The 25,547-nt window shown below is 36.6% G+C and overlaps 1 protein-coding gene across 1 annotated transcript in view; it reads left to right on the forward strand.

The window, feature by feature from the left end:
* Positions 1 to 25,547, forward strand: part of LOC110469703 (dynein axonemal heavy chain 5) — a 148,707-nt gene that overhangs the window by 99,456 nt on the left and 23,704 nt on the right. The window contains exons 62-72 of the mRNA XM_077784814.1: positions 336 to 512; positions 3,869 to 4,063; positions 5,289 to 5,444; positions 5,723 to 5,905; positions 8,903 to 9,073; positions 9,500 to 9,878; positions 10,980 to 11,251; positions 13,149 to 13,313; positions 17,319 to 17,586; positions 19,539 to 19,660; positions 20,819 to 21,166. Coding sequence (XP_077640940.1) covers positions 336 to 512; positions 3,869 to 4,063; positions 5,289 to 5,444; positions 5,723 to 5,905; positions 8,903 to 9,073; positions 9,500 to 9,878; positions 10,980 to 11,251; positions 13,149 to 13,313; positions 17,319 to 17,586; positions 19,539 to 19,660; positions 20,819 to 21,166 — 2,436 coding nt within the window. The remainder of the gene's footprint in view (positions 1 to 335; positions 513 to 3,868; positions 4,064 to 5,288; positions 5,445 to 5,722; positions 5,906 to 8,902; positions 9,074 to 9,499; positions 9,879 to 10,979; positions 11,252 to 13,148; positions 13,314 to 17,318; positions 17,587 to 19,538; positions 19,661 to 20,818; positions 21,167 to 25,547) is intronic.

Below are 25,547 nucleotides of genomic sequence, written 5' to 3' on the forward strand. Positions count from 1 at the left end.
CTACAGTTTATCTCACCCCACACATTTTGTTTGCCAGCGCCATCCTCCACTTCCTCACATGACTATTTGTCCTCTGCCTGACACTTCATTCCTTCTTTAAAGCTCTTCTTACCAGTTTGACTAGCTTGTTTGCAAAGATGCTTTTTCTCCACTTGGTCAGGTTGTTGCCATCCCTTCCAAGCAAACTTCTACTTCTGAAAATAATGATTTAAAGCAAAAAATAGTCCTGTTTTGAAGAAAAATAATTTAACAGAAAGAGATTAATTTTTAAGTTAGATATTTGTGTTAGCTTTGTGTCTCCTTAAGCTAACTTCTTTTAAATATTTTACATACAGCTTCGTTGGACAGCAAGCAGCAAAAACTTTCAAAATCAAATTATTGATTTGGTGGGGAATGTTCTTCTGGCCACTGGATTTCTCTCTTACTCTGGACCTTTCAATCAGGAGTACAGGAATTTGCTACTCCAATTGTGGAAGAAAGAGATGGACAATAACAAGATTCCATACAGTAAAGTAAGTGTTCATGTTTTGTTCTGACCTTATTTTTTGCCTTGCTGAGAAATTATATGCAGAGCATTTCGTTCCAGAAAAGTACATAATTGGAAGATTATATACAGGCTGTCACATTCAATCAAATTTTTAATAAATAAAAAATCTGAATAGTTGACAACTGAGCTTCTAAACCAATATGTTTTAAGTTCCTCTTTAAACTGTCAGGCATTTCACAGTTGGTATGTAGGACAGTGCTCTGGCAAATCTGAGAGAGAAATGCTGACTGAGATCAGCTGCCCCGGGAGAAACTGCATAATACAGGAAACAAAGTAAAATTTATCAGAGGAAACATCACCTTTGCACTTCTGTGTGTTATCAGTACATACCCTCCTGTCCTGCCTTCTACTGCATACCCACAGCATTTAATTTAGTTTAATTTGATGTGTCTTGTAGAAATTATTGGTTTAAATAAACCCTGCATTTTGCAATGCTTGGTTTGCAGCACTTTGGAACTTCAGATTGCTCCAGTGTTCACTTTTAAATCCTGCACTTTTGTCACCAGTGAGGCTAACCTTGCAGCATATCTTTCCCTGGCCCGTGTCTGTGCAGGCAGAGGTGGCCTAAAATGCAGTGGAGATACAGTCCCATACTCAGTTTCTGTTTCCTGCCACTGCACATTCTACCTTTATTAAAATGAGCTGCCTGCATGCTGAGACTATGACACAGGGCAGGATATCTTGCATGAATCTTATCCTTTACTTTTACCATTATCTGCCTCAGGAGTGCCAGACCTGGCAGATGTTCTGGTGCAAAGGCTTTGCTCATGGCCAGCAGCAGCCTTGCTCCTATTCCATGACTTTAGGAGGTCTGTCTAATAATGTTCCCTGTACCTGGAAGACATATTCATACTGAAGGCAGAATTTGGGCCATAGTAGTCAAAACTGCCTTTCTGAGTAGTCTATGTTTTCTTCTACTTGGTTTTTTGAATACCTGGGTACATTTTCTTCAGCAGTAAATGCTGGAGAAATAATTCAGGAACTCTCTCTTCCTCTCAGCGGAGGAGTTGAGGTATTTAAGTTCAAACATTTCCTATTCTCAGTTTGTCAAAGATTTTGACAAAGCAGTTGCTACTGAAAAATGCTGTGAGCTACTGAGCAACCTGTGAACAGCTGTATCATTGTGAAACAGCTAAAGGTAAATCTGCATCTTCTTTTCAGGTTTTTTGGCATTTGGCACTTAAAACCTCTGTTAAGGAGAACTCTTTTCCGTGAAGTTTGTTCACTTCATCAAAGTTACTTGCAAATATATTTTTTATTATTTTTTATGTTAGATTACCATAATTCTTGTAATGCTGATTAACCTTGACCTGAGAGAGGGAAACTTGCAATCCAGCCCAAGTTATGCTGAGACTTAAAAGATGAATGACTCTGACCTGCCCAGTAAAGCTCTCTGAAAGCTGCTGATGATAAAAGATATGTAAGGCCAAGATGGATTTTTTTAATAAAGTACCAGGAGCAGTGCAGTTTCAGGCAAGGTTCTTAACCAGTGTGGCATGGGATTTATCCTACATGTACTCATCCCAGGGAGGCTCATTCTCAAATTCAGTATATAAAATGTTCTTTAAAGCTACTTACCTTGGGGAATATCCGTCAAGATTCTCACCATTTAAGGATAAGAAACTGGATGTACAATGTCCTTAGAAAGCAATACGTAAGGAATTAAAATTCTGCTTTCATGAAGGTATTCTGACCACATTACTATTTGACTGAATCCTTGAAAATTTGAGGAATACTTTCTTATAGTTTCTATGTTGCTCCCCCCCTTCAAAAAAAAGGTCTCACTTAGATGGAAAATACCATAGTTAATGAGTTTCAAAATGTATTTACTATTCTATTTAGAGTTCCTATTAAAGACAGAATTATTCTTTCCATCATAGTGTATTGAGGAGAGCTTTGATTTTTCCCAGGGAATTAAATACTCACAAAAGGCAGCATATGGGCCTTTCTTGATACTTCACACCACAGGAAAGAAAGCAGCTTTGCAGTTCAATCAAAAGGCTTGACATCTGCCTTACTTTGTCACAGACTTACTGACCGTGGGCGTATGAGTCATTTAGGCATAACAATTTAGAGAGATCTGTTTAAAATTAGCCACCTATCTGTTTAGTTAGACACTTAAATTAGCTGAGTTTCAGAGTTGCAGGATGACTGGTACTTCTTGCTGTAGGTAAGAAAATGTTCAAAGCTGTTTAGATCCTATTCATCTGCTTATGGAGCTAAATACAGTTTTAGGTTCCTATTGCTGAAAAATTTGCCAATTAAATGCTTTTCTGTCTTTTGCACAAATGGAAACTTGATTCCTAAAATTTCTCTGTCTTCTGAGGATGATTTGTGTTGCTTCATCATGAGTCTTCGATAATTTTAGAAGTAAAAAAATCAAAGAGGTAAAAAAGCTTTGGCATCTTGCAGCCACTGGTATCATTAGGTCTCATGATTGTATCACAGCTCTCAGAGTATTTGAAGGTATGCTTTAGGCTTCAGATGCTGAATTATGTGATTTTCACAATATTTACAGGCTTTTACTTTCTTTCTTTCATGACTTTATTTCGAACACGTTTTTAGATAAACCTACAAGTAGGAATTGTTGAATGAAAAATGTAAGAAGCAAATAAAAAACTCCTTCAATTTTATTATTTTTAAAATTCTCAATCCTTACTATGGTGCTTTTTCTAAATTTGAGAGTTTGGTTTGCTACTTTCAGCACTGTATTCTTCATATACACCTGTTTGAGAGACCAGTCACTTTTCAGAGTGAATAAAATAAAGCAAGTGAGTTGACAAATGCAAGTCAGACTTAAGGAGAATGTGCTAACTCTGAGGGGTTTTAGCTTAGCAGCAATAACCTCTCACAATAGTTCATGGTGGCTGATCCATAGCACATCTCCACATTTTTCTCTTCGTCTCCCACAGTCATCCTGTAGCTGAAAGGCACTTTCCAGCAGGTGGAAGGTCTTGTGAGCAAGATGACAATTCCACTCGAACTGGCAGGAAAAGTGTTTGCTGTTAAAAATGGCAAAAAATCAGTTTGTCAATAGATATTGAACTAGTTTTAGAGCTTTTCTGGCACTCTCTGATGGACATTGAAGCCTCAGCAGAATTCACTTTCATTACTTCTCAACTACAGTGATTGAGCCACTGAACTTTAAAGAAAAGAAATAGTAAGCAATAACTGCCAAATACACTCCATCATGCATTCTGATCAGAATAAGAAGAAAAAACATCCAGCAGAAGTTTTAGTATAGCTTCTCTAACTGGCACTAATTTTGTATTTACATGTTTTCTACTGGTACTGATTTTGTAATTGCATATTTTCTATTAGAACTTGAACCTTACTGGTATGCTTGTTGACAATGCTACAGTGGGTGAATGGAACCTCCAGGGTCTTCCAAATGATGATCTTTCAATTCAAAATGGCATTATTGTCACAAAAGCATCTAGATATCCGCTGCTGATTGATCCACAAGGTCAAGGAAAGATCTGGATCAAAAATAAGGAAAAGAATAATGGACTTCAGGTAAATAGTTAATTCACAATTCTTTAAAATGTGTATGTCATTTGTGTCATCATGCTTTGGCCATGTGTAATTTAAATTTGATGTTTATTGGTACACAGTTATGCATAAACTGAAAAAAGGCTGACACAGAAGCTGTACCCTATATTATGGCACCAATAACAGGGCAAACTAGCTTGCACTGATATGTTATGGCATATCTATTTTTATGATGGATATTTTAATTGCTTGCCATAGTGAAAGAGAAACAAAGAGGGAAGTAAAAGGTTGCATCTTATTCTCCACCTTCCTGGAGACTTGTATCTCCTACTCTGAATCTGAGTTCTCCCCAGTAAGTGCAGAGGGAACAGAGTTATGTCAAGATTCTAGATACACAAGTGTTTAAATTAGGGCTTACATCTGGCATATTGTAATTTCCTATGTCTTGTTAGTGTTATGCTGTTGCTCACCCAGACATTAGCTTTATCCCTCAGCTGAATTTGAAATAAAAATGTAGGCAACATGCTGTATTGGTGGATACACATATGTCTACAATATAACAAAAAAAAAGTGTAGAGTGGTGGAACAGAGTATTAATTTTTAAATAATATACTGGTTTAATTCTGTGTAATGTGCCTCTGGTTATTTTAATTATACCTTTTTCAAAGAGCTTTGCCTGTAAGACAAGGATTTATTTTAAAAACATATATATCCTATTTTTTTTCTTGGTAAAAAAAAGCACCTGAAAACCATGATTTAAGAGATGCCTGGAAAGGCTATTCAATTATCATCTTAAAGAATTAGGTAAATAAATGAAGAGGAGTCTGTGTGACTTTTAGCAATTTTAAGACTGGTAGAACTGAATTGAAAATTGAATGTCTGATGTCAGATCAGGCCTTCTATATAACACTGGTTCCCTTTCTGAACTCCATAAACATTTCTGCACTTCACATTTGTGTTCTAAGCATGAATCTATTTATATTTAGGGGATATTAAGATATTGCAACAATTAGATAGATATGTAGATAAATAAGTAAATAAGTGACAATAACGAAATGTGATCTCTTATCCTCTTAAGTTTAAAGCAAAACTTCCATTCATGTCAGCAGAGGCAAGTTTTGGTCCCTAGGAATGTAGCCATTTGTATAGATATCCCAAGACTTGTATAAGTTTTTAAAGCTTCAATAGATTTTATGCTGTTTTCTGTGTGCTTTTGAACACATGATGTATTGTGACTCAATCTTCCTAGGTTACAGCTATGAACCACAAGTTCTTCAGAAGTCACATAGAAGACTGCTTGTCCCTTGGCCGACCTCTGTTAATTGAAGACATTGGAGAGGAGCTTGATCCTGCTCTAGATAACATCTTGGAGAAAAATTTCATAAAATTTGGTTCAGCACACAAAGTAAGATGAATTGTAGGCATGAAATTAAAACCCAACAGGACAGATGTTGGGTATGGGGTAGTCTGAATACTTACATGATTTGTACCTTTAAAACAGTTAGAAAATGAGTAGTGAATTCATGGGATTGTTTGAGCGGCTTTTTTGTTCTTAGACAGAAGGTTTAAAAAGTGTAAATGAAAATGTAAAAAAAAGAGTTAATAGATTTTTTTTCATTGGATAAAATAACAGTTTTTCTGCATTCAGCTCTCAAAAATTGAAATACGTTTTTTTATTTTCAGGTGAAAGTAGGTGACAAGGAGGTAGATCTAATGAAGGGATTTACCCTGTATATGACAACAAAGGTGGCTAATCCTGTTTATACTCCAGAAATTAGTGCAAGAACAACTGTGATTGACTTTACTGTTACTATGAAAGGGCTGGAAGATCAGCTCCTTGGCCGAGTCATCCTCACAGAAAAGCAGGTATCAAGTCTTGCAGTATTTGAATAGAGGGAAGGCTTGTTCAGTATCTGCACCAGGAGTGCATACATATTCAATGGCTTGGTTGAAATCAAATGCGAGAACAAAAATGTGAATGAAAGTTTAAAGGTTGTTAATCCACTGAAATACAATGTAGAGCTGTTTTTTAATTGAATGTGGAAACTTAAACATTTATTTTAAGATCTGGCCTTGGAAAGAGAAGAAAGAAAATTATTCATTAAAAATACATCATAGCATGCACATGACATACATAAAACAATTTTATTCCTTCATATATGGAAAGGGCTTCTTGTTCAGCCAGAAATCTCTTGTATTTCTGAATTCCTTTTTAAACTTAATTTGAATTACATGAAAAAATGCTTATGAACTTGAACTACTTTTACCAGTCAGGCTCTAGTGTACAAGGAGATAAAAGATTCTTAAGGAGCCCTGAAAACACTGACTTGACTCTAGTCTTACTACAATTTGCATTGATTTAATATAAGTTAATATTAAGAAGAAAATCCTCTCTCAGGTGAGAGAAAAAGAATTGAGGTTTGCATTAGCAGAGCTGCTGCTTTCAGTAAGTATCTCAGGTAGGCTTGCTAATGTGAGAGGAATTGCCTACCTAAAGGAATTAATTCTTCCTTTGACTTCCCCAAAGCATGTTCTAACCAGTGTTCTTTAGTGGTGCTGTCATTTTCTCCAGCCAACACCCTTCCACTTTACTCAAAATGAGCCTTTACTGAAGTAAGGACTGGAATTAAGGAGCCTTTCCTTCAGTCTGACAGTTACAAACAGAGGCTGGAAAGTCATTGTAATGCACAAAATCCAGGTGAATTGTTCCATGAAAAACAGAAAGATTGTAACAGGAGGTACTGGGGAAAAATACGGCAGGACAAATGCTTTAGATGCAGAACTTTTAATCTTTACTCCAGTAGATGTAGGTTTCTCTAAGCAAAATCATACAGCATCAGCAGGAGTGAAGGGGAGTATCCTGACTAACCTCTGAAGGGAGGGAGAGGTCTAAATCAAGATAGAAATAAAAGAAGTGAAATAGGTTTTTTCTCATGACCTACATATAAAAATCCTCTTCACATAAGATACCCTTGTTCTGTGGGGTTTTTTTTGGTTGGTTTTTTTTTTTTTTTTTGTTGTTGTTTTTTGTTTTGTTTTGTTTTTTTTTTTGCTTGGACAGAACTGTTAGAGAATTCAGATTAAATGTATGTAGCAACACCTCAACACCTAGACTGCATTTTGAGTAAAAAATAGTCACTGAAAAATATTCCTCCAGTGCTGTACATCAGCTGAAGAGAGTTGCAAGGGAACCTGGTTTATATTGGCCCTATTTGCTGCACAGGGACATGGTTGCAGCTGATCAACATTTATTAAAGTTCTTTTGGCATATATGAAGACATCATGGTTGTTTCTTCTGTCTCAGCAAGAGCTGAATGTTGTGGTGTAGAAGTCAGAGTCAATGGGATTCTGAAAAAATTAGTTCAAAGAAAAGACACAACATGAAGAGAGATTCTGAAGAACCAGTATTCTATTACAAAGAGACAACTTTATGATCACTGAGCTAAAGTAATAGATTAAAGGAACCAAGACATTTTTAAGGATTGCTCTAGTGATCAATGAGATATGATCAAAGAAGTGTTTATTCTTCTCAGCTTTATAGGTTGATCCTGTAAATATAGAAAAAAAATCAGCATATTTTTGTACTTTGATAATGGAGTTGCTGCCACTATTTGTGTTCAGAACAACTATTATTTATGTTACAAATATGGTTGTGAAGTTCCCTTGTAAACAAAAACTTACACCTCGTATATTTGCTAATTTTCTGAAAGATACCTTTTACAGACTCTTAAATAGTATGGGTAAAGTGTCGGATCTTAAACAAAGCACATCCTTATGTGGAATTTAAGCATGTAGTTAAATATATTTTTGAGTGTTTTGTGGAAGTGTTCCTTTTGTGTAATTCTAATATTTTTTTGTATTAATGGTATAGAAAGAAGAGTAAATGTAGAAAGCTGAATTACTGATGCTTAAGTCATTTACCAATTTGGGGATGCAGTTACTTGTAGCTTCCAGAGAGCACTCTGTAGCCCTAGAACATATTTCAAACAGGTTTCCAAGTGAGAAGTTTATGAAAATAAAGAAATACATCACTTTTTTGAAATACAGGAGAACCTCTCCTGTACTGTATAACTCTGTACATCTCCTTTTTCTCTAGCCTGACATATTGACAAAAATGAAAATAAACTGAAGCCATAGGTGTAGATAGACTATTATTAACAATCCTTTTCTTATAGGAAGGTTGACTGGATTGATTAAATAAAGACAGCCAGCAAAAATATCCCTGAGCTGTGTAGACTGTGCTGTATAGATGCCTCATTTCACTTGGCGTTGTGTTGACTTGTCTGCCTTTTTTCCCTTGTCATTGTCTGTCTTGTAGAAAGGGCAAAAAAATCCATAGGACATTGAAAATAATTGTAACATTTCCTGTTTTATAAGCAGTAGAGAATTGTATCTTTCAAAGTCACAGAATGGTAGAAATTAGAAATGGAAAAGGTCATCCAGTCAATTTTGCTCATAACCTAAAATCCAGCCATACAATGCATCTTTCAGGCCTTTATCTGATTTAATTTTAAGTACTCAATGTAATGTGGCTTTTATCACTTGCCATTGGAAACTATTTTTGGTGGTTTGTGCACCGTATTATGAGGAAGATTTTCCTGATAATTCAGATGTGTTTTCATTCTCCAGCATTTATGCTTCATTAGTCAAATAAATACAGGGTACATATAAGTTACTTTATTGTATATATTCAGCCTGCATATAAATTATTTTAGTACAGAAATATTTAGTAATATTTCAGTATTTTATGGAAAAGACAAGTCCTCACTATGACATGCATATAATAATTTTTTCTGTGTCTTTATAAGGAATCTTCCTTTTAATTGACATTAAATAAACTGTATGGCAAATTCTTGAACATAGGAACTAGAAGCAGAAAGGATCAAACTGATGGAACAAGTGACATCCAACAAGAGGAAAATGCAGGAGCTTGAAGATAATCTGCTCTTCCGTCTAACCAGTACAGAAGGCTCTTTGGTTGAAGATGAGTCTCTGATAGAAGTCTTAAGGATCACTAAAACAACAGCAGAAGAGGTGAATTTTGAATGTACTGCAGATACATTTTTTAATTGTAATTTAAAGATAGTATATATAAAGATGTATGTATATATTTTCATTCCTGTTTTATTTTTTTTCCATTCAGAGGCAGTATATAACATCTGACTTCTTAGCAAATAAATAGCAGTAATTTTTTCTTCATAAAAAATTGCAAAATTAAACTGCTACCTGGATATAGTTTATATTCCAGGCATATTTTGCAGGTGTAAATTTGAATCAGTTCCCATTGTGACAGGAGTTGGAACACATGAAGACACTATGTCTGTGTTGAAACACTGGCAGAGGGAAGCAAAGCTCAACTAAAAATATTATTGTGATCTTAAGACCTTTTCTATTGGCTTGTGTAGCATAAATCACAAGTAATAAAACTTAATCTTTATGGTCTTTTCCCTTAATTTCAAGGTCAGTGAAAAATTAAGCACAGCAATGGAGACAGAGGTGAAAATCAATACTGCACGAGAAGAGTATCGGCCTGTGGCAGGTCGTGGTAGCATCCTTTATTTCCTAATTGTGGAAATGAGCTTGGTCAATGTCATGTACCAAACATCTTTAGGGCAGTTCCTTGGCATTTTTGACCTATCAGTGGAAAGATCTCAGAAATCTCAAATTCCAGCAAAAAGGGTAGTTTATATAATTGAGCATCTCACCTACGAAGTCTTCAAGTACACCGTTCGAGGGCTGTATGAAAATCACAGGTTCCTGTTCACATTGCTTCTGGCACTGAAGATTGACTTGCAGGCCAAGAAAATTTCACACACTGAGTTTGAGACACTGATCAAAGGTAATTTCTCTAAAAATGTTCCTGTTTACATGTCTGTATACTGCTAAATTCATATTTTGCAGTACTTGCATTTACAATGTGCTATATATCCTGTGGATCTACTTGTTTTTAACTTCTGAATGAAAGCATATACAGTCCAAGAAAGAATTAAGACAAAAATTTTCCAAAACAAGAGCAATATAGATTATTTGTTATCAAAATAATGCTTAGATAAAGATTATTTTAACTGTTATACATTGCAAAATGGGAAAAAAAAACAAGTCCATTAGTTGTTAGAGAATTTATAGCCTCTACTGCCTGCCTTTTTTTCAAGTTGTCACATATGTGTGTCTATGAGATTGTAGACAATCAGCAAAAGCTCTCTTGATGGCGAATGAACAGGCAAGTGAATGCTGTACCAGGCTTAAGTATCAGCACAAAAAAGTGGAAGCCTGTTACATGTTGTAAACCACTTTTATATTGCATTGCATTATGTCACCACTGTATGTCACTACTTAGACACAATGACAAAGAAAAATTTGAGTAAGGTTTATAAAATTTGATGGGGGTTGACCTCACTGAGGTCTCCAAGATTAGATAAACACAATCTGGTACAAAGACAAGTACAGTCAGGTGCTTGGCATCCAAATATCTCAGTTGGTTTGGCAAACACTGAGTAACTGTTCAGCTGTGGCTCAGCTGTGCTGGGTGTGCAAATGGGCATGAGGCTGAGTGGTGGTTGAGATAAGAGGCTGCTGATATTGCAGACCTGGAAATGAATACACCATGTGCTTTCTTATTCTTTAGCACAGATGAAAGGAGACCATTGTATGTCTGCTCTGAAGAGCTGGGTTTGAGTATCCTTTTAGGTGGTCATGTTTTATTCCAGCTCTACAGATAGAGTAGAAGCAGCACAAAAATTAGGGATATCAGCTTTGCGACTGAGACCACTTTCCAATTAGGTCTTTGTTAAATGTTTCTTCCATGCAAATGTTACATCTCCATATCCTGATTTACATAAAATTTTACTCCCTGAATTATATAAAACCAGTATTTTTTATTACTTGTCATTTTTCTGTTTAACAATGTTTGTTTGTCTCTATAATACTTTTCACTTTGCAGGAGGCGCCAGCTTGGATATGAATTCTGTAGAACCAAAACCAAGAAAGTGGATCCTTGACACGACATGGCTCAATCTTGTGCAGTTATCTAGCTTGTACCCTTTCAATCAACTTCTGGTGCAAATTGCTAAGAATGAGAAATCTTGGAAAGCCTGGTTTGATGAAGAAGCTCCTGAAAAATCTGTTATTCCTGATGGTTATGACAGTTTACTGGATCAATTCCATAAACTACTCCTTGTCCGTAGCTGGTGCCCTGATCACACTGTTGCCCAAGTAAGATATGCTTTTGTACAATGGTTATGCCGTGTGACATCTCCTGAAGAACTGCTAGTTCTGAATTTCTTGTTACCACAATACTTGTTGCAGGGTGAACTATTTTTAAAAATAAGATATTGAAATGCTCACCAAAAAAAATATGTGTGAAAACACTAATTTATTTAATTGCAATGAACTAGGAAGCAGAACATGAAATAAACTGTTTTGGAGCTGCAAAAATACAATTTTTTTCATGTTATGCTTTCAAAGTTGAGTCATGAAACCCATAAAGAAATTGCATTCTGCTGGTGAATCAAAAGATACATTCCTCCCTGTTCTTTTGCACAGAAGCAGTGGAAAAAGAGCAATTCGCTTTTATGGCAGGTGCACTAAAACAGCAGATAAACTGTTTACTTACCCTCTCTAGTGAGGCAGTAATAATTAAGGCTGTCTTGTGGCAGATGTTGTAAAAGAAACTTCAGTAGACTAGCAGCTTCTCCACAGTTTGTGATATTTTGGTTTTTCTTCTCTATGTAGGTGTAAAAGAGATGTATGAGCCTATGAGTATCCTCTTTTAACTTTTTTTTTTTTTTCTTCTTTTTCAGTACTGGAAAGTAGTAGTTTTTCTTTCCTGCCTATATCAACTTTACATGTTACATGCTGTGATAGCATCTGTGTAGTATTTAGGGGACACCATATTTTCATGGGCCTCTTTTTCAACAAGTCTTGCTCCACTCTTTTTCGTTTTCCACTCTTCACTAAGTAGGAGAGAAGTATGGAAGCTCCAACTGCCATAATTTAAACAGAGCAAAATAATAAAGCTGCTACTGCTTATTTATCAACTTATTATCTATCAACTAATTTATCTAATTTAACTAATTTATCTAAATTAACTAATTTGTTATTGTCTTGCACAAACATCTCTGTAAAATAATGTCTCTGAATAATGGTTGCAAAAAGAGGTCACTTTAATTTTTGAGGAGAAAGGGGATCTCTTTTGTTACTCTTTTTAAATCTCTTCTTTCTCTACTGTGTCTTCCCAAGTATTAGAAATTTTACCTGTCTAGGACAACATTTACACTTAATAGTGGGTGACTGAGGGTTTTTTTCCTACATCTGAAATTTTCCTCAGTCCACCTTGTTCCTCAGTGCTTCTCTTCATCATACATGCCTCAGAATCTATGAGAGTCAATTCATAGCTAGAAATCACTTCAGTCGAAAAAGAATTTAATGCACTAAGGTAGCTTTAGAAGTTCTTTTAGAAAATGTCTGTGAAAAGAAAAAAAGATAGAGGCATAAAAAAGGTTTGACCTTTAAGGATCAAGTATGAGCTGAGTTCATGTTTTTAGAAATAGATATTCAACCTGAGAGACTTGAATAGGATAACCACGGGACAGGAAAATTTGTTTGAAGTTCCAGTAAATATATGGGAGATTGCATCTGGGTCAGATGAAAGATCTGTCTAATCCACTATGCTGTAGAGACAGTGTCAACAATACATACTTAGGGGAACTAAAAATGGAACTGGTATAGAGAAACTCTTTTATTTGGTTATCCACCAAGTTTTAACAGGCAGTAATTTAGGGTCAATATTTGGGCTGTCCTCAGAGCTGACACTGGATCTATTCTGCATGGATTTTTTTTTTCCAGTTCTTTAAAAAATCCCATTTTGCATTTTCTAGCAACAGTGTTCACAGGATGGCTGTTGTGTGAGCAGAATGCCTTCTCTGCTGTGTTTGAAATCTGCTATCTGAGAATCTCAATAGTTGCCTCCTGTGGACAAAAGCTGAAAAATTAAAAAGTTTGGACAGTCATTGCCTTCCAATGTAGATGCTGGTAAATTCCATATCACTAATTAATGCTAAACTTAAAAAAGTAAAGATAGATATATTTTTCTGGTAACTTTCTTTTCCAGGCTCGGAACTACATTGCAGAATCTCTTGGAGGGAAATATGCAGAAGGATTTATTCTTGAAATGGAAGTGATGTGGACAGAAAGTGGTTGTCGAACACCTTTGACATGCCTTCTATCAGTGGGATCTGACCCCACTGAAAATATAGAACGTCTTGCAAAATCAAAGGTATCCTCCTAAACTGAGTTTGCTAGAGCTGATAAAGAATTTTTTCACTTATCTTTGCACTAGTATGTATTCATACCTAGCATTCTCTGGAATTTAATTTTTGACCAGTAGCCAAAATGCATTTACTAAGAAATGAAAATGTTGCAGTTTTGCAGTTGCTTTTTGCAAAATGTTGCTTTTTGCAGTTTTTTGATTCCAATGAGACCTCCATCATTATCCAGCAGACTATGATAGCCCACTACTCAGGAAATGTACTAAGCTATGAGAATAAAGCAACATTTGCGGTTTAAATTGTGTTACATTCACTGTAGGAGCTGTCAGTAATGATGATTACAAGAAGATACAAAAAAAAATCATAAATATGGTGACAAGAGAAATTAATTTTAACACCCTAGCATTCAATCTGTGCACTTGATGGAGACTTTCAACATTTCCTACAGAACAGCATCACTTTAAGGCACTCTGTGCTCTGTTTTATGGTTCACAATGTAGCAGCATATAAAATTTTCCCAAGAAGAAGTTATTTACTTTAGATCTCTGTTGCTATAGGACACGAGAAAGTACAACACAATCTACTGCGATGGCAAGGTAAAAAAGAAAAAGGTTTATTTTCTGACTCTTTCATACTTTTCTAAAGGTGACAGTGGATTGGAATGGCCCACCTCTCCAAAGACATTGGACAAACTACCAGTATATCAACTTCCTCCACCCCCATGAAGGAATGCAAAACAATATGTTGTTTATAGAAAATGTGTGGGAAAGTTTTCTAACAGAATGTAAACTCAGAAGGCTTTAGAAAAATCTTAAGAATTAGGGCGACATCTCTCCATAAATTTTCCTCCTTGTTAAAATGCATCTTCATTTAATGGTGCAGGATTTTAGAATACACTGAGTAAGACACACTTGAAAAAGTGGGGAGGACCCACAAATCTCTTTAGCTTATTAATTAGAAAGTGGAGATGCTCATTCCATTTGAAAATCAGGACCCTTATTTCTCTGTCTGTATTGAAGATGGCTTAAATTATGACCTAACTCTCACTTAGTGTTTAAATTTAGGAATCTTAAATCTGAAGTCATTAATTTGATCCTTGTCTCCTATCAGACCGAAAGGATATTGCAGTCTTAATATGTTTTCATTCTTTCAGGAAATGTGTATAGAATAAATAGAAAGTGAAGTTGTGAAAGAGCTAAAGGGATTGCCTTGTTTATTCACACATGGTTTATGAGCATCAGCTAGGCTGTCATAACGTGAAGTTCAACTCATATCACCTGTAAATGTAGAGTCAACCACACTGTTTAACTGTAAGGTTCTTTTGTAATCTCTTGAAGTAAAGACTTAACCACACAGCATATAGGAATTTTTCAAGTTTACAAAAGCCATCCTAATGTCACAAAACAAAATGCAAACACAGCTGTTTTTAAAAATAAAAATGCATATAACAATGTGCAACTTAAGGAGCATTTCAGCAACTATTTAGCTTTTGAAAAGCATATCTAGAAATAATTTAATTTTCAGAAACATTTTCAAGGAAGTTTTGTGTTCATTTTGCTAGTATATCAACAAATTGTACTTAGTTCCTATCTTTCTTTGGGATTTCTCTGCTTTTTTTCCAGATTATATCTTTAATATAGGTTAGTTTTACCAGGGACCTGACCTTGAAGGGGGGTGGTGGTGGTTCTGGGGTTTTTTTCTTCTTAATGATAAAAAACTCGAGCCTATTTTTTCAACTATTTCCCTTTTACAGTCATGATTTGTAGTCCTAAAATGGATTTCCAGTGCTAATGGTGTCTCTAAGTATGATATTAACAGTATAAATCAGCTATCTGCTGTTGGTAATGTTCAAATTTGTGTCCAGAATTTATTTTTCACTCTAAAATTTAGTTGTTCAGGTGGCCCACTCCCAAAGAAATGAGGACAGTGTCTGTAGTTATCAAGCTATGTAATCTTGTTTATAAACCAAACAAGCTCTATCTTAAAACTAGTTGCATTTATGCCCCCTTTACTTTCACTTTAAGATGGTGTGAACATTTAACTTTCAGGATTAAAATGAAGTTTCTTATGCCAGCACTTTGACTTCATTAAAATCAGATTTTTTTAAAATTGTAGACATAATTTCTTCTTTTAGAGAATGATGCACAGAACCTTCAACAGAACTGTCAGGGCCACTGTAGTGACTAAAATGCCAGCATTTTCATCTGGATTGTGATGTATTAAAATGACATGGATATGCTGACATGATTTGCTATTCAAAGAAACATTCTGTATGCAGACATTTGATAGAGTTCTTTCAGAAGGAGTAAAATGAGGACAATTCATAGTGAAGAATATTTTTTTCCTTCTCTCGATGTTTCTATGACCTTTAATGACTGTACATTTCAAAGGCAACATTGCTGAGAAGAGCAAATTATGAGTAGATGCTTTGTTAGGGAATAATGTACCTGCTGAATATTTATGCACTCTGATGCAGGGGTAGGCATAGTCTTTGACTTACAGCTGTACTCAGATGCATCTTAGAAAAAGTAAAGCTTTTTGTTCTCTGGCACATAACCAGCTTCACAGGCTGTTCATCTTTGCTTCTTTTAGCTATGGTTTCAGGTTTCACTGACCTAAGAGTAGGATTTAACTGCTTTCTTGTCTTTGGCATTCTCATGTCCTTAAATCTTGCCAGGATATGGGGGATCATATACAGCAGCTGTATTTATACTGTTCTGTAAAATCAGGTCAGAGCCCATTCCCTGACCCTAAGGCCAAATGACCCAGCACAGTTTGTGTCCTTATAACCTTCTCCTGCAAAAGGAGGGCAGCCTCCTCCACGCTGCTTAGGAGTGGATGTCTTCCTTTTTGTTTCACAATAAGAGAGTCTGAGTAGCTAGACAGGTCAAGACTAACCTTTGTAGCTCTCAGCCAGCTGAACATAGTCCCAGATTGGTAACGCAGCTCGTTGCTCACTGCATGAGGGATACTCAGCTGTAAGTCTTGAATGTGAAACTCTCCATGAAACAAAGTCTCTTCATCGATTCTTTTGCCCTCAACATGTATGCAGAATAATATGTTTAACTGGATTTGATAGTTCTGGTTTTCCCTGGCAGGAGTCAGGCAGCCAGCCTGAACCAGACTTAAAAAGAACAAGAGTAGCAAGAACAATAAGCAAGAGAGGATCTGCCTGCAATGTTACTGACAGACCTGTGTGGTCCTGATCTCAGCCTTATCTTTTGCAGATCCCTTTGTGAGAGCCTTTATCATCCTCTGGTTTTTTGAACAATTGCCTTTATTTTCCCATAACCTCTGGAGAAGATGACATAAAATTCCAGAATTTTATGTTTGCATTTTTAAGCTTTCTCTCTTCTGAATCCAGATCTGCTCTAGATCTGCTTGAGCTAGCAGATCACCAGACTGGAATCCTCTGGATCAATGGCTCCACAGCTGCCATTTAACAACACAGGATGTTTCCTGAGTAATGCTTTAGTGGGAACCAATCTTTCTTGTCCTACCTGCTTCATCAACAGTTCTCTTTTACATGTAATATGTTCAGGCAGTAAAAAGTCATCAGAGTTGTTTGGTTTACACTATGTGTTAATTATTATCTGAAGCCCTAATATCTGCTCATCTGAAGATAGTACATTATAGGAAAAAGAATGGTCAGGCTTTACTTATGTCTTTATTTGAAAAAGTGGTAAAAAAACTGAATAAAGGTTTCAGGTGGCTTATCCCACAGATATTGCTAGACCAGCAAAAAATAAAAAAAGTGATTTAGAGTGTGTGTAGTTTTCTTCCAACAGATGGAAGAGGAACTTGAAGGATTTTGCTTTTTTTTTTGTGGTTTTGTTTTCTTTACTTTGTTTTAATATAATTAATTTAATATTAATATATTTAATAAGCCTCCATTGATATTAATGGCTTTCTTTGTGGCAGAATGTCAGTTCACGTGGATCTACAGAAGCAATATATCACATGTATAATTCTAAGGAACTACATATAAAATAAACTTTCTTTTTTACTTTTAGAACATTCCATGTCGTGCCATTTCAATGGGTCAGGGCCAGGAAGTCCATGCAAGGCACCTGTTAAATCAGTGCATGCAAGATGGAGGATGGCTCCTTCTACAGAACTGCCACCTTGGCTTGGAATTTCTTAATGAATTAATGGACACCATCACAACGAAAGAGTGTGTGAATGAAGATTTCAGAACCTGGATCACTACAGAGGCTCACCCAGAGTTTCCTATTAATCTTTTACAGTCCTCTATAAAATTTACCAATGAACCTCCTCAAGGTAGGAATGACTTCCTTTCCCATCTCCCCTCCTCTCCCAGGGAGAGGTCGCTGCTGGTCCAGGAAGGCTGGGCAGAAAGTAATGCTGGTTTCACTGTGCAGCTACCTGAAGCTGCCAGTCTTGGACATCACTGACCTATGTTCCTGGGCATCCCCCGGTCTTCTGGGCCTCCATGCACCTCCTTACACCCAGGATCTTTCCTCACTTCCAGGATGTTTCCTCATATTCAGATGTTCATTCACCTTATGCTTTCTGAGCCTCTAAGCCCCCAGCTTCCCCAACCTAAGTAGTCTATGTGAAGCATAATATGAGGTCTGCATCTTAAGTGGCCGTTTGGACTCATGTTTCTGTATTAATAGGGGTGCAAGAAAGACATGGATGGAATGAGTCCAGTGAGAACCCACAAAGATGCTGAAGGAATTGGAGAATATGCTATGTGAGGAGGGGCCAGGATGATTGTTAAACCTTGAAGAGAGAAGGAGTATCTTATTAATGCTTACAAATAAATAAATATGCCCTTTCTTTATATATATATATGTTGACACTGATTTTAGTTGATGATGTCAGTAGGAGCTAGAAGTTTTTATCCAAGGTCCTATTTAAAGCTTCAGACATTTAAACTTTTTATTTCAGTATTTAGCTTCCTTTGAACATTAGATGTCTACAGACATTGTGAAACACATCCTGTTTCAGCATTTATACTCCATCTCAACAGCAGGTAGTCAGTCTGTTGATAAAAGTTTCTTACTTCTTCCTCTTTTCCTCTCTCCCTTTTTAACTCAGAGCTCATAATCTTTTTATTTCACAGTGGACCTCTCCTAATCATTCTAATGGTAACAACCTATAGCTCGAAGAGGCTGTTTTAGAAGTCAAGTTATAGCAAATTTGCAACTTGCATTTAGCAGCTGAAAAAAGCCCAGTGTAAAAATTTAAGTCAGGATGAAATATAGACAGTTTTAGTTTCTTAAGACTGTCCTGTCATATTGGTAGCACAATACAATAAGACACTTTTGTTTGATTTTGGAACCCTCTGATGATACCCACTCTATATTTTGAAAAGCTATTTGTTTGAATATTCTACAGGATTTTTGTGAAGTATGAACAAAAGTAAAAGTACTTTTATTGTGCCATATGAAGTAGGGGGACTTTTACATTCTTTCCACTGCACTTAAAATCTGCTCTTCTAGACTTGTGTGAAGGTGATTATGCGGAAAGTATCATAAGAGGGACCTGATGTCATTAACTCATGGTTGGGTTGTCTGCCCAAGGCAAAAGATGCTTGAGTAGCACTGCCTAAAAACATCTGGGAGCAGTTGAGCCTCTGTATTCCATGGTAGCTGAGACTGTATCAGTATCAATTGCCTAAAGCAATTCCTGGGATATAAAATGTCAGTGCTCAAACAAACTTCACCAAGTATTAATATTTGCACTATGAATTTAGATTCTCTTCTCATAACCTTGGTGCCTGAAGTCCAGTTGAATGACCTGCCTACAGAATTTGGAGATTTTTCTAGGAATCAAATCTAAATAAATTTTCTTCAATAAAACTAAAATATCTTATTAGAAGTAAATAGCAAAACAAACTTTTGGATACCCAGTGCTGTATTTTATATAATTCTAGGTGTCTTGTTTATTGCCATATAGTTGCTAAATAATTATGTTTCTATTTCAGTTGTTTATAGGATCGTTTAGAATATGATTACTTAATTTTAAATCCTCCCAGACTCCTGAAATTAATTTTCTGTGTTACCTACCTAAAACAAAATGTTATTGAAGTTTGCCTACTATGACCAGCTGAACAGATATTTGATTCTAAGACATAATTTGCAGGTATAGGTAAGATGATACTGTAAATTGGAATAGAGAATTATGCTTAACAGAGGTTGGATTTATGGATTCCATAGTTGTTTCTTTTTTCGCTAATGTTTTACATTTTTATATTTACCTTCTAGGTGTGAAAGCTGGCTTAAAACGAACATACTCAGCTGTTACTCAGGATCTGCTGGGAGTGAGCAAAATGCCACAGTGGAAACCATTGTTATATGCTGTAGCATTTCTTCACACAACTGTTCAGGTTTAAAAATATATTTCTTCTCTTCTGTCATAAGCTATGTTTCATTTATTAATGAACCTTGTTATTAAATGAGAAACATTTTTAAAGTGAAGACCCATGTTGGCAAATTGACACAAATAAAATAACGAAGAGAACAGCATATCTCTATTACCGCAGCTGTGTTAGAACTTATAATTTTGCTCATGTTGGTCCTATACCTCCAACAGGGATAATAGTTCAGAGATAAAAAAAAGACAGTCAAGCAATGATCAATTAGAGTACTCTTCTATTAAAATCCTGATCAATGACTGTGATCTATCTTTCAACTAACTGGACTTTTACTAATATTAACACATAAAAGCATAATAAAGAAATTTACAATTTATAGTTTGGAAAACCATAGTCTCAAAATGCTGCATTCACAATGACAAAGTGTAAGAGGGTAAATACAAATCCTTTCTGCTCTGAAACTGTAGGAGGAAATTAAAGTAGATTATGGGTCTTGACTTTCAGGACTTCCATTAAAGGAAGTACTTTATGGATTAAGCACAACTTTTCATCACCCTATTGATATATTTTGCAGTATCCTTAGTTTATATTTGAAGCCTGGCTAATTTAGCTCTGTGGCATCCGTGCACTGAAATATTGTGGTCCAGTGGAAGCCTGTGATAAAAAATGAAAATTTGCAATTACCAGATATTATCCTAACACCTATGTACTGCCAGCTGAGTCTGTAGATGATTCACTAAGAAGCAGTTTTTCCTACTTGCATCTGCACCATACTGACACAGCAGGGATTGGAATATAAGCAATAGGAATATATCTAGCTCATAGGAAGACCCCACACAATGATTATGGCTGATGATTTTGAACACCATTGTCTCAAACAGTAGCCTAATTTTTGAAATTCAAAAGCTATGGTTATGCACTTAGAGATTGAAAAAATATTTCCTTCTGAAATGTTAATATTCCTATTCTTTGTTTGTACAAATTTAGCTACTAGATAATCAATCAAGTGTTTGGCCTTGCCTGTGTTGAATGTATTTTTTTAAGTTACTGAAATAGAGTTCCAGCTGGACTACTGTATTCTTAACATATTTCATGTATTATTCTGCACTTAAACTTTCTTCACAATTAATATCAATCAGTGGTTTACCATTAATTCCCACTGTTCTACAGGAAAGAAGAAAGTTTGGCCCATTGGGCTGGAATATTCCTTATGAATTTAATCAGGCAGACTTTGCAGCCAGTGTGCAGTTCCTTCAGAACCATGTGAATGATGTGGGCATCAAACAGGGAGTGAACTGGAGCTGTGTCCGCTACATGCTTGGAGAAGTGCAGTATGGTGGCCGTGTGACTGATGAGCTCGACAAGGCACTGCTGAACACATATGCAAGAGTCTGGTTTGGAGAGCACATGTTCAGTGAAAATTTTTGTTTCTACAAAGGCTATGTTATTCCTAAAGGGAATACAGTGGAAGACTATCTCCAGTACATAGAGCAGTTGCCAGTGATTGATACACCAGAGGTAAAATATTTTAATATATTAAAGGGAGTTTTTGTCAGATGAATCACTTAATGAGGTATTTTTTTCAGAATCAAGTATGCATAGGTCAAGATTTGCAGGCAGACCATTATAGTGGGTATTCAGTGTAGATCTGCTGACCAGGAAGATGTACATGAGGCCTTCTTCAAACAATTGCAAAAAGTCTCATATTCACAGGCCCTGGTCCTTATGAAGGACTTCTAGCAACCCTAATTATCTTCTGGAAGGTTGGTACAGAAATGTTCAAGTATCAATGTGTATAACACCTGGTTGTAATGCTGCAAAAATGGAGCTGGAGCCTTTTTGATAATAGCCAATGAAAGTAAAAGAAGCAATGGACAGAAATTAAACAACAGGAAATGCCATTTGAAAACAAGATAACTATATTTTAAGTGAAGTTGGTCAAAGACTGGAAGAGTTTTCCCAGAGATATTGTGCAGCCTCGTCTTTGTAGACATTGAAATCCCAACTGGACACTCTGCTGGAGAGCCTGCTCTATTAGCCCCTTCTTGAATAGATGATTCAGATTAGATGATCCTCAGAGTTCCCTTCCAAACCAAACAATTTTGTGGTTTTACAATTCTTTATGGGATTCAGCAGATATGCAACCTGAGAAATAATGAAAGTAAAAAAGCCCTATGGTCTCATTTTGCAAGTTATAATTGGGAGTTTATTCCATTTTGACAACAGAAAGATATGGATGTTGTAATGAATTGATGGGATAGGGTGCAGGGTGGCTTCTGGTTGTAACCAGTGTTACGTGATCCAATGTGTGCATATCACAGTGGTGACAGGGACTGGAGAGTGGAGACTTTCTGCTCTCTCCAGTACAGACACTCATGATAAAGTTAGTTAAAACTGAAACAGAAGAGAATGCTCTGGAAAATTGAAACAGAGGTGAATGGTCTGGATTCCTGTCTCATTTCTATTAAGTTGATAAATGCCATTGGAAATAACTTCTATTAAAATTAAATAGACTGAGTGGAACAGAAAAAGCTAGTTTTCACTTACTGATAATGTTCTGGCTGAGAGGGTGAGAAGTTTCCAAGGTCATAAAATAAGCTTGGAAAGTTCTGTATCTCTGAAGATAGTGAAACCAGATTGCAAAGGTATTTGTGCCAGCAATGATGTACCTTTTCCAGATGAGAGTAAATGCAGACATGATAATGTATCACTGGGATCCATTTGAGCCCAACTTGTGAAGTGGTTCCTATCAGTGTATGAACCTTGGCTCTATCAGATTTCAGGTTCTGCTTTCATGGGTCTGCTCTTTTAAGCACCTGGGAACCTATCTCACAATGCTGCATTGTATTTTTAAAGTGTTTTGATTCCTGTAAAAAATCTGTATGTATTGTTTGAGGTAGGGGAATTTTACCTTTGGCTTTTATGTAAATAGAAGCAAGTCCAGGAATGCAAACATCTTTTTGTTCTTCATATTTTCACTTGTTAGGAAGAAAGTTGTGACTTTCTTCTGTCATTCTAAAATCTGCCAAAATTGCTCATTAAAACCTTTAACCTTTTAATCTCCCAATCTTCTTTGTTTCACAAAAGATACTGCGCTAGTCCAAACAGTGTGCCCTTGATTTGTTCCTTTTCCATTTTTAGTTAAGAAAACTGAACTGACCCGCTTGCAGGCCAATTGGTCCTTGCTCCTTTGATGAGATTTCATCTTCTGAGCAGAATGAACACTGTCTTGTGAGGAGGGCAGTTGAATTCAGTGTATTGGGTTAGCATGGAAAGTTTTCAGTAGCAGGGGGCCAAGGAGGGGCCTCTGTGAGAGACTGGCAGAAGCTTCCCCTGAGTGTGACAGGGCCAGTGTCAGACAACTCCAAGACAGACCCACTGATGGGATAAGGTATTTATGAAGGATAAAAAGCTGTACATGAACCTTCAGTCAGAGATAGGAGTGGGAATATGTGAGAGGAACAGCTCTGCAGGCACCAAGTTCTGTGAAGAAGGAGGGGCAGGAGGTGCTCCAGCTGCTGGAACAGAGATTCCCCAGCAGCCCATGGAGGACCCCACCCTGGAGCAGGTGGATACCTGAAGGAGGCTGTGACCATGTGGAAGTCCATGCTGGAACAGGTTCCTGCAAGATGTGTGGCCCCATGCCGAGAGGAGTCCATGATGGAGCAGATTTTCTGGCCAAGGTTATGACCCCACAGGTGACCCATGCTGAAACAGTCTGTTCCTGGAGCTGTGCACCCTGTGGAAGAGACCCACACTGGAGCAGCCTAATGGAAAAGTTTGTGGAGGACTCTTATGCTGGAGCAGGGGTAGAGTGGGAGGTGTCCTGCTCCTGAGGAGAAAGGAGTATGTGACAAACTGACCACAAATCCTGTTTCCTGTTCCTTGTCTCCCTGTGCACGTGTGGGAGGAAGTAGAAAATTTGGGAATGACATTAAGTTTGGGAACAAGGGACAGGTGTTTTTATGATTTGGTTTTATTGCTTGTGATCCTACTCTGATTTGATTGGTAATAAGTTCAATTAATTTCCCCAAGTCAGGTCTGTTTTGCCTGTGATGATAACTGGAGATTGATCTCTCCATGTTCTTATCTCAGACCATGGGCTTTTTGTTGTGACTTCTCTCCCCTGTCCAGTTGAGGAGGGGATGATGGAGGAGTGATTTCAGAGGTGTGTAGAGCTTTAACAATTGATTTTGAGGATTCATAAGGCTGGAAAACCCTGAAAGACAGAATCCAATATTCTCTTTAAACAACATTCCCAGAGATTTTGGATCAAAAAGAATGAGAGATTTGGGTCCTTGATTAATGTACAGGACATTCAGAAAACTGGGAATGTCATTCAGAAAACCAGTCCACCCAGTGATTTCTTTCTTCTTTCTTCTTTATACATCACTTGCAAGAAACCATAGGACCAGAGCTGTCTCCCACGTCTCCCTGTCTTAGTAAATATTGCTCCAATGTTTTAAGTTAGCCCTTGGAATAGGGCTCCATTCACAGATACAGCAAATATCCTTCATGGTGCTAACTTGGGCTATAATGTTGCCACAAAATCTACTAGAGCAAAACCAAACAAATGAGCCCTCACTGTGCAAAAGCAAAAGCAGAAAAATATTACCTTCAAATATTTATTTCCTTCCACATAGAATATGAGTGTAATGACGTGCATTGGTATTTTTGCCTTTTACAGCTCTAAACATATAATTTGAGTAAACCACTATTTGCAAAACATTAAATCCTATCTGGAATCTACCTGCACACTATTGTAGTCAAACCCTCACTCAAATGTGATATTAGGTCTGTACTTTGTGCTGGTCTATGGATAATATTCCCAAGCTTTGTAAATCAGTGCAGCTTTGCTGGCTTTGGCAATGGTGCAGCCACTTATATCCCTTGTCCCTTAATTTCTAGATTTACAAGTATAACAATATTAAATGGCCCTTTTAATTCTCTCCACAGAGTATGTAAATACTGGTTTCTAGAAGTGCCTTCTTGCAATATACTGATACTAATGTAAAATATGAAAACTGAATATGTGAAAAAGTGAAAAATGAGAAACAGAAGATTGCTTGGCTTTTGTGCTCAGGTTGAGGGCAAGCCTTCCTCATTGATGGATCAGTGATTCAAAGTTTGTAAGAGATATGCAATATCTATAATTAAATGAGGGCTGGTGAAATAAGTCACAGTACATGCAATTCCTCCTGGAGAAGGGTTGCAATTGTCAATCTGACAATTATAGACTTACTGATATTTCAGTAGAAGTTTCTGAAAAAGCTATTACCATTCAGACAAAGGGCAGCTTTGCAGTAATTCTATGCTAGCTCTATCTTAAATAAAATAATTCAATTTTGGGAGAAGGAGAAGTAAGGAAAGGGAAGCTTCAACCAAAAATAGCTAAAGCATAAAATATCCTAAATATATTACCATCTTTAGGTACTTCAGATGTGAATTACACTTCACTTTGATTTATTCACCATGCTACATACCTTATAAGCCTAAGAGTCTGAGTAAAACAAAACATGTTAGAAATGTTGACTGGTTGGATAATGGCATATACTTGAGCTGGTACAACAGCAATATACCCATAGAGACAAAGAACTAATGCTAAGGGGTCAATGTCCACGTATGACATTTCCAACAAGCTCTAGTCTGAACCAAAGGAAAGGGATCTGTTCTCACTCCTTGATGGCATTCCACAAAATGATCCATGTGGAAATAATGAGATAAATTAAAAAACCCTCCCCTGACATGATTGAAAACACTATTGCACATGCAGCCTGTATTAATATTTTAGTGCAATTTGGGTTTGGTCCTTGGCCATTTAAATGGAAGAACTTTCACTGGCCTGTCCACATCTGTTGTTTTATGGAGCTGAGAATTTTCTTCCTCGATTATCCATTTT

This window comes from Lonchura striata, chromosome 1 (genome assembly GCF_046129695.1).
Source record: "Lonchura striata isolate bLonStr1 chromosome 1, bLonStr1.mat, whole genome shotgun sequence".
Taxonomy (NCBI): domain Eukaryota; kingdom Metazoa; phylum Chordata; class Aves; order Passeriformes; family Estrildidae; genus Lonchura; species Lonchura striata.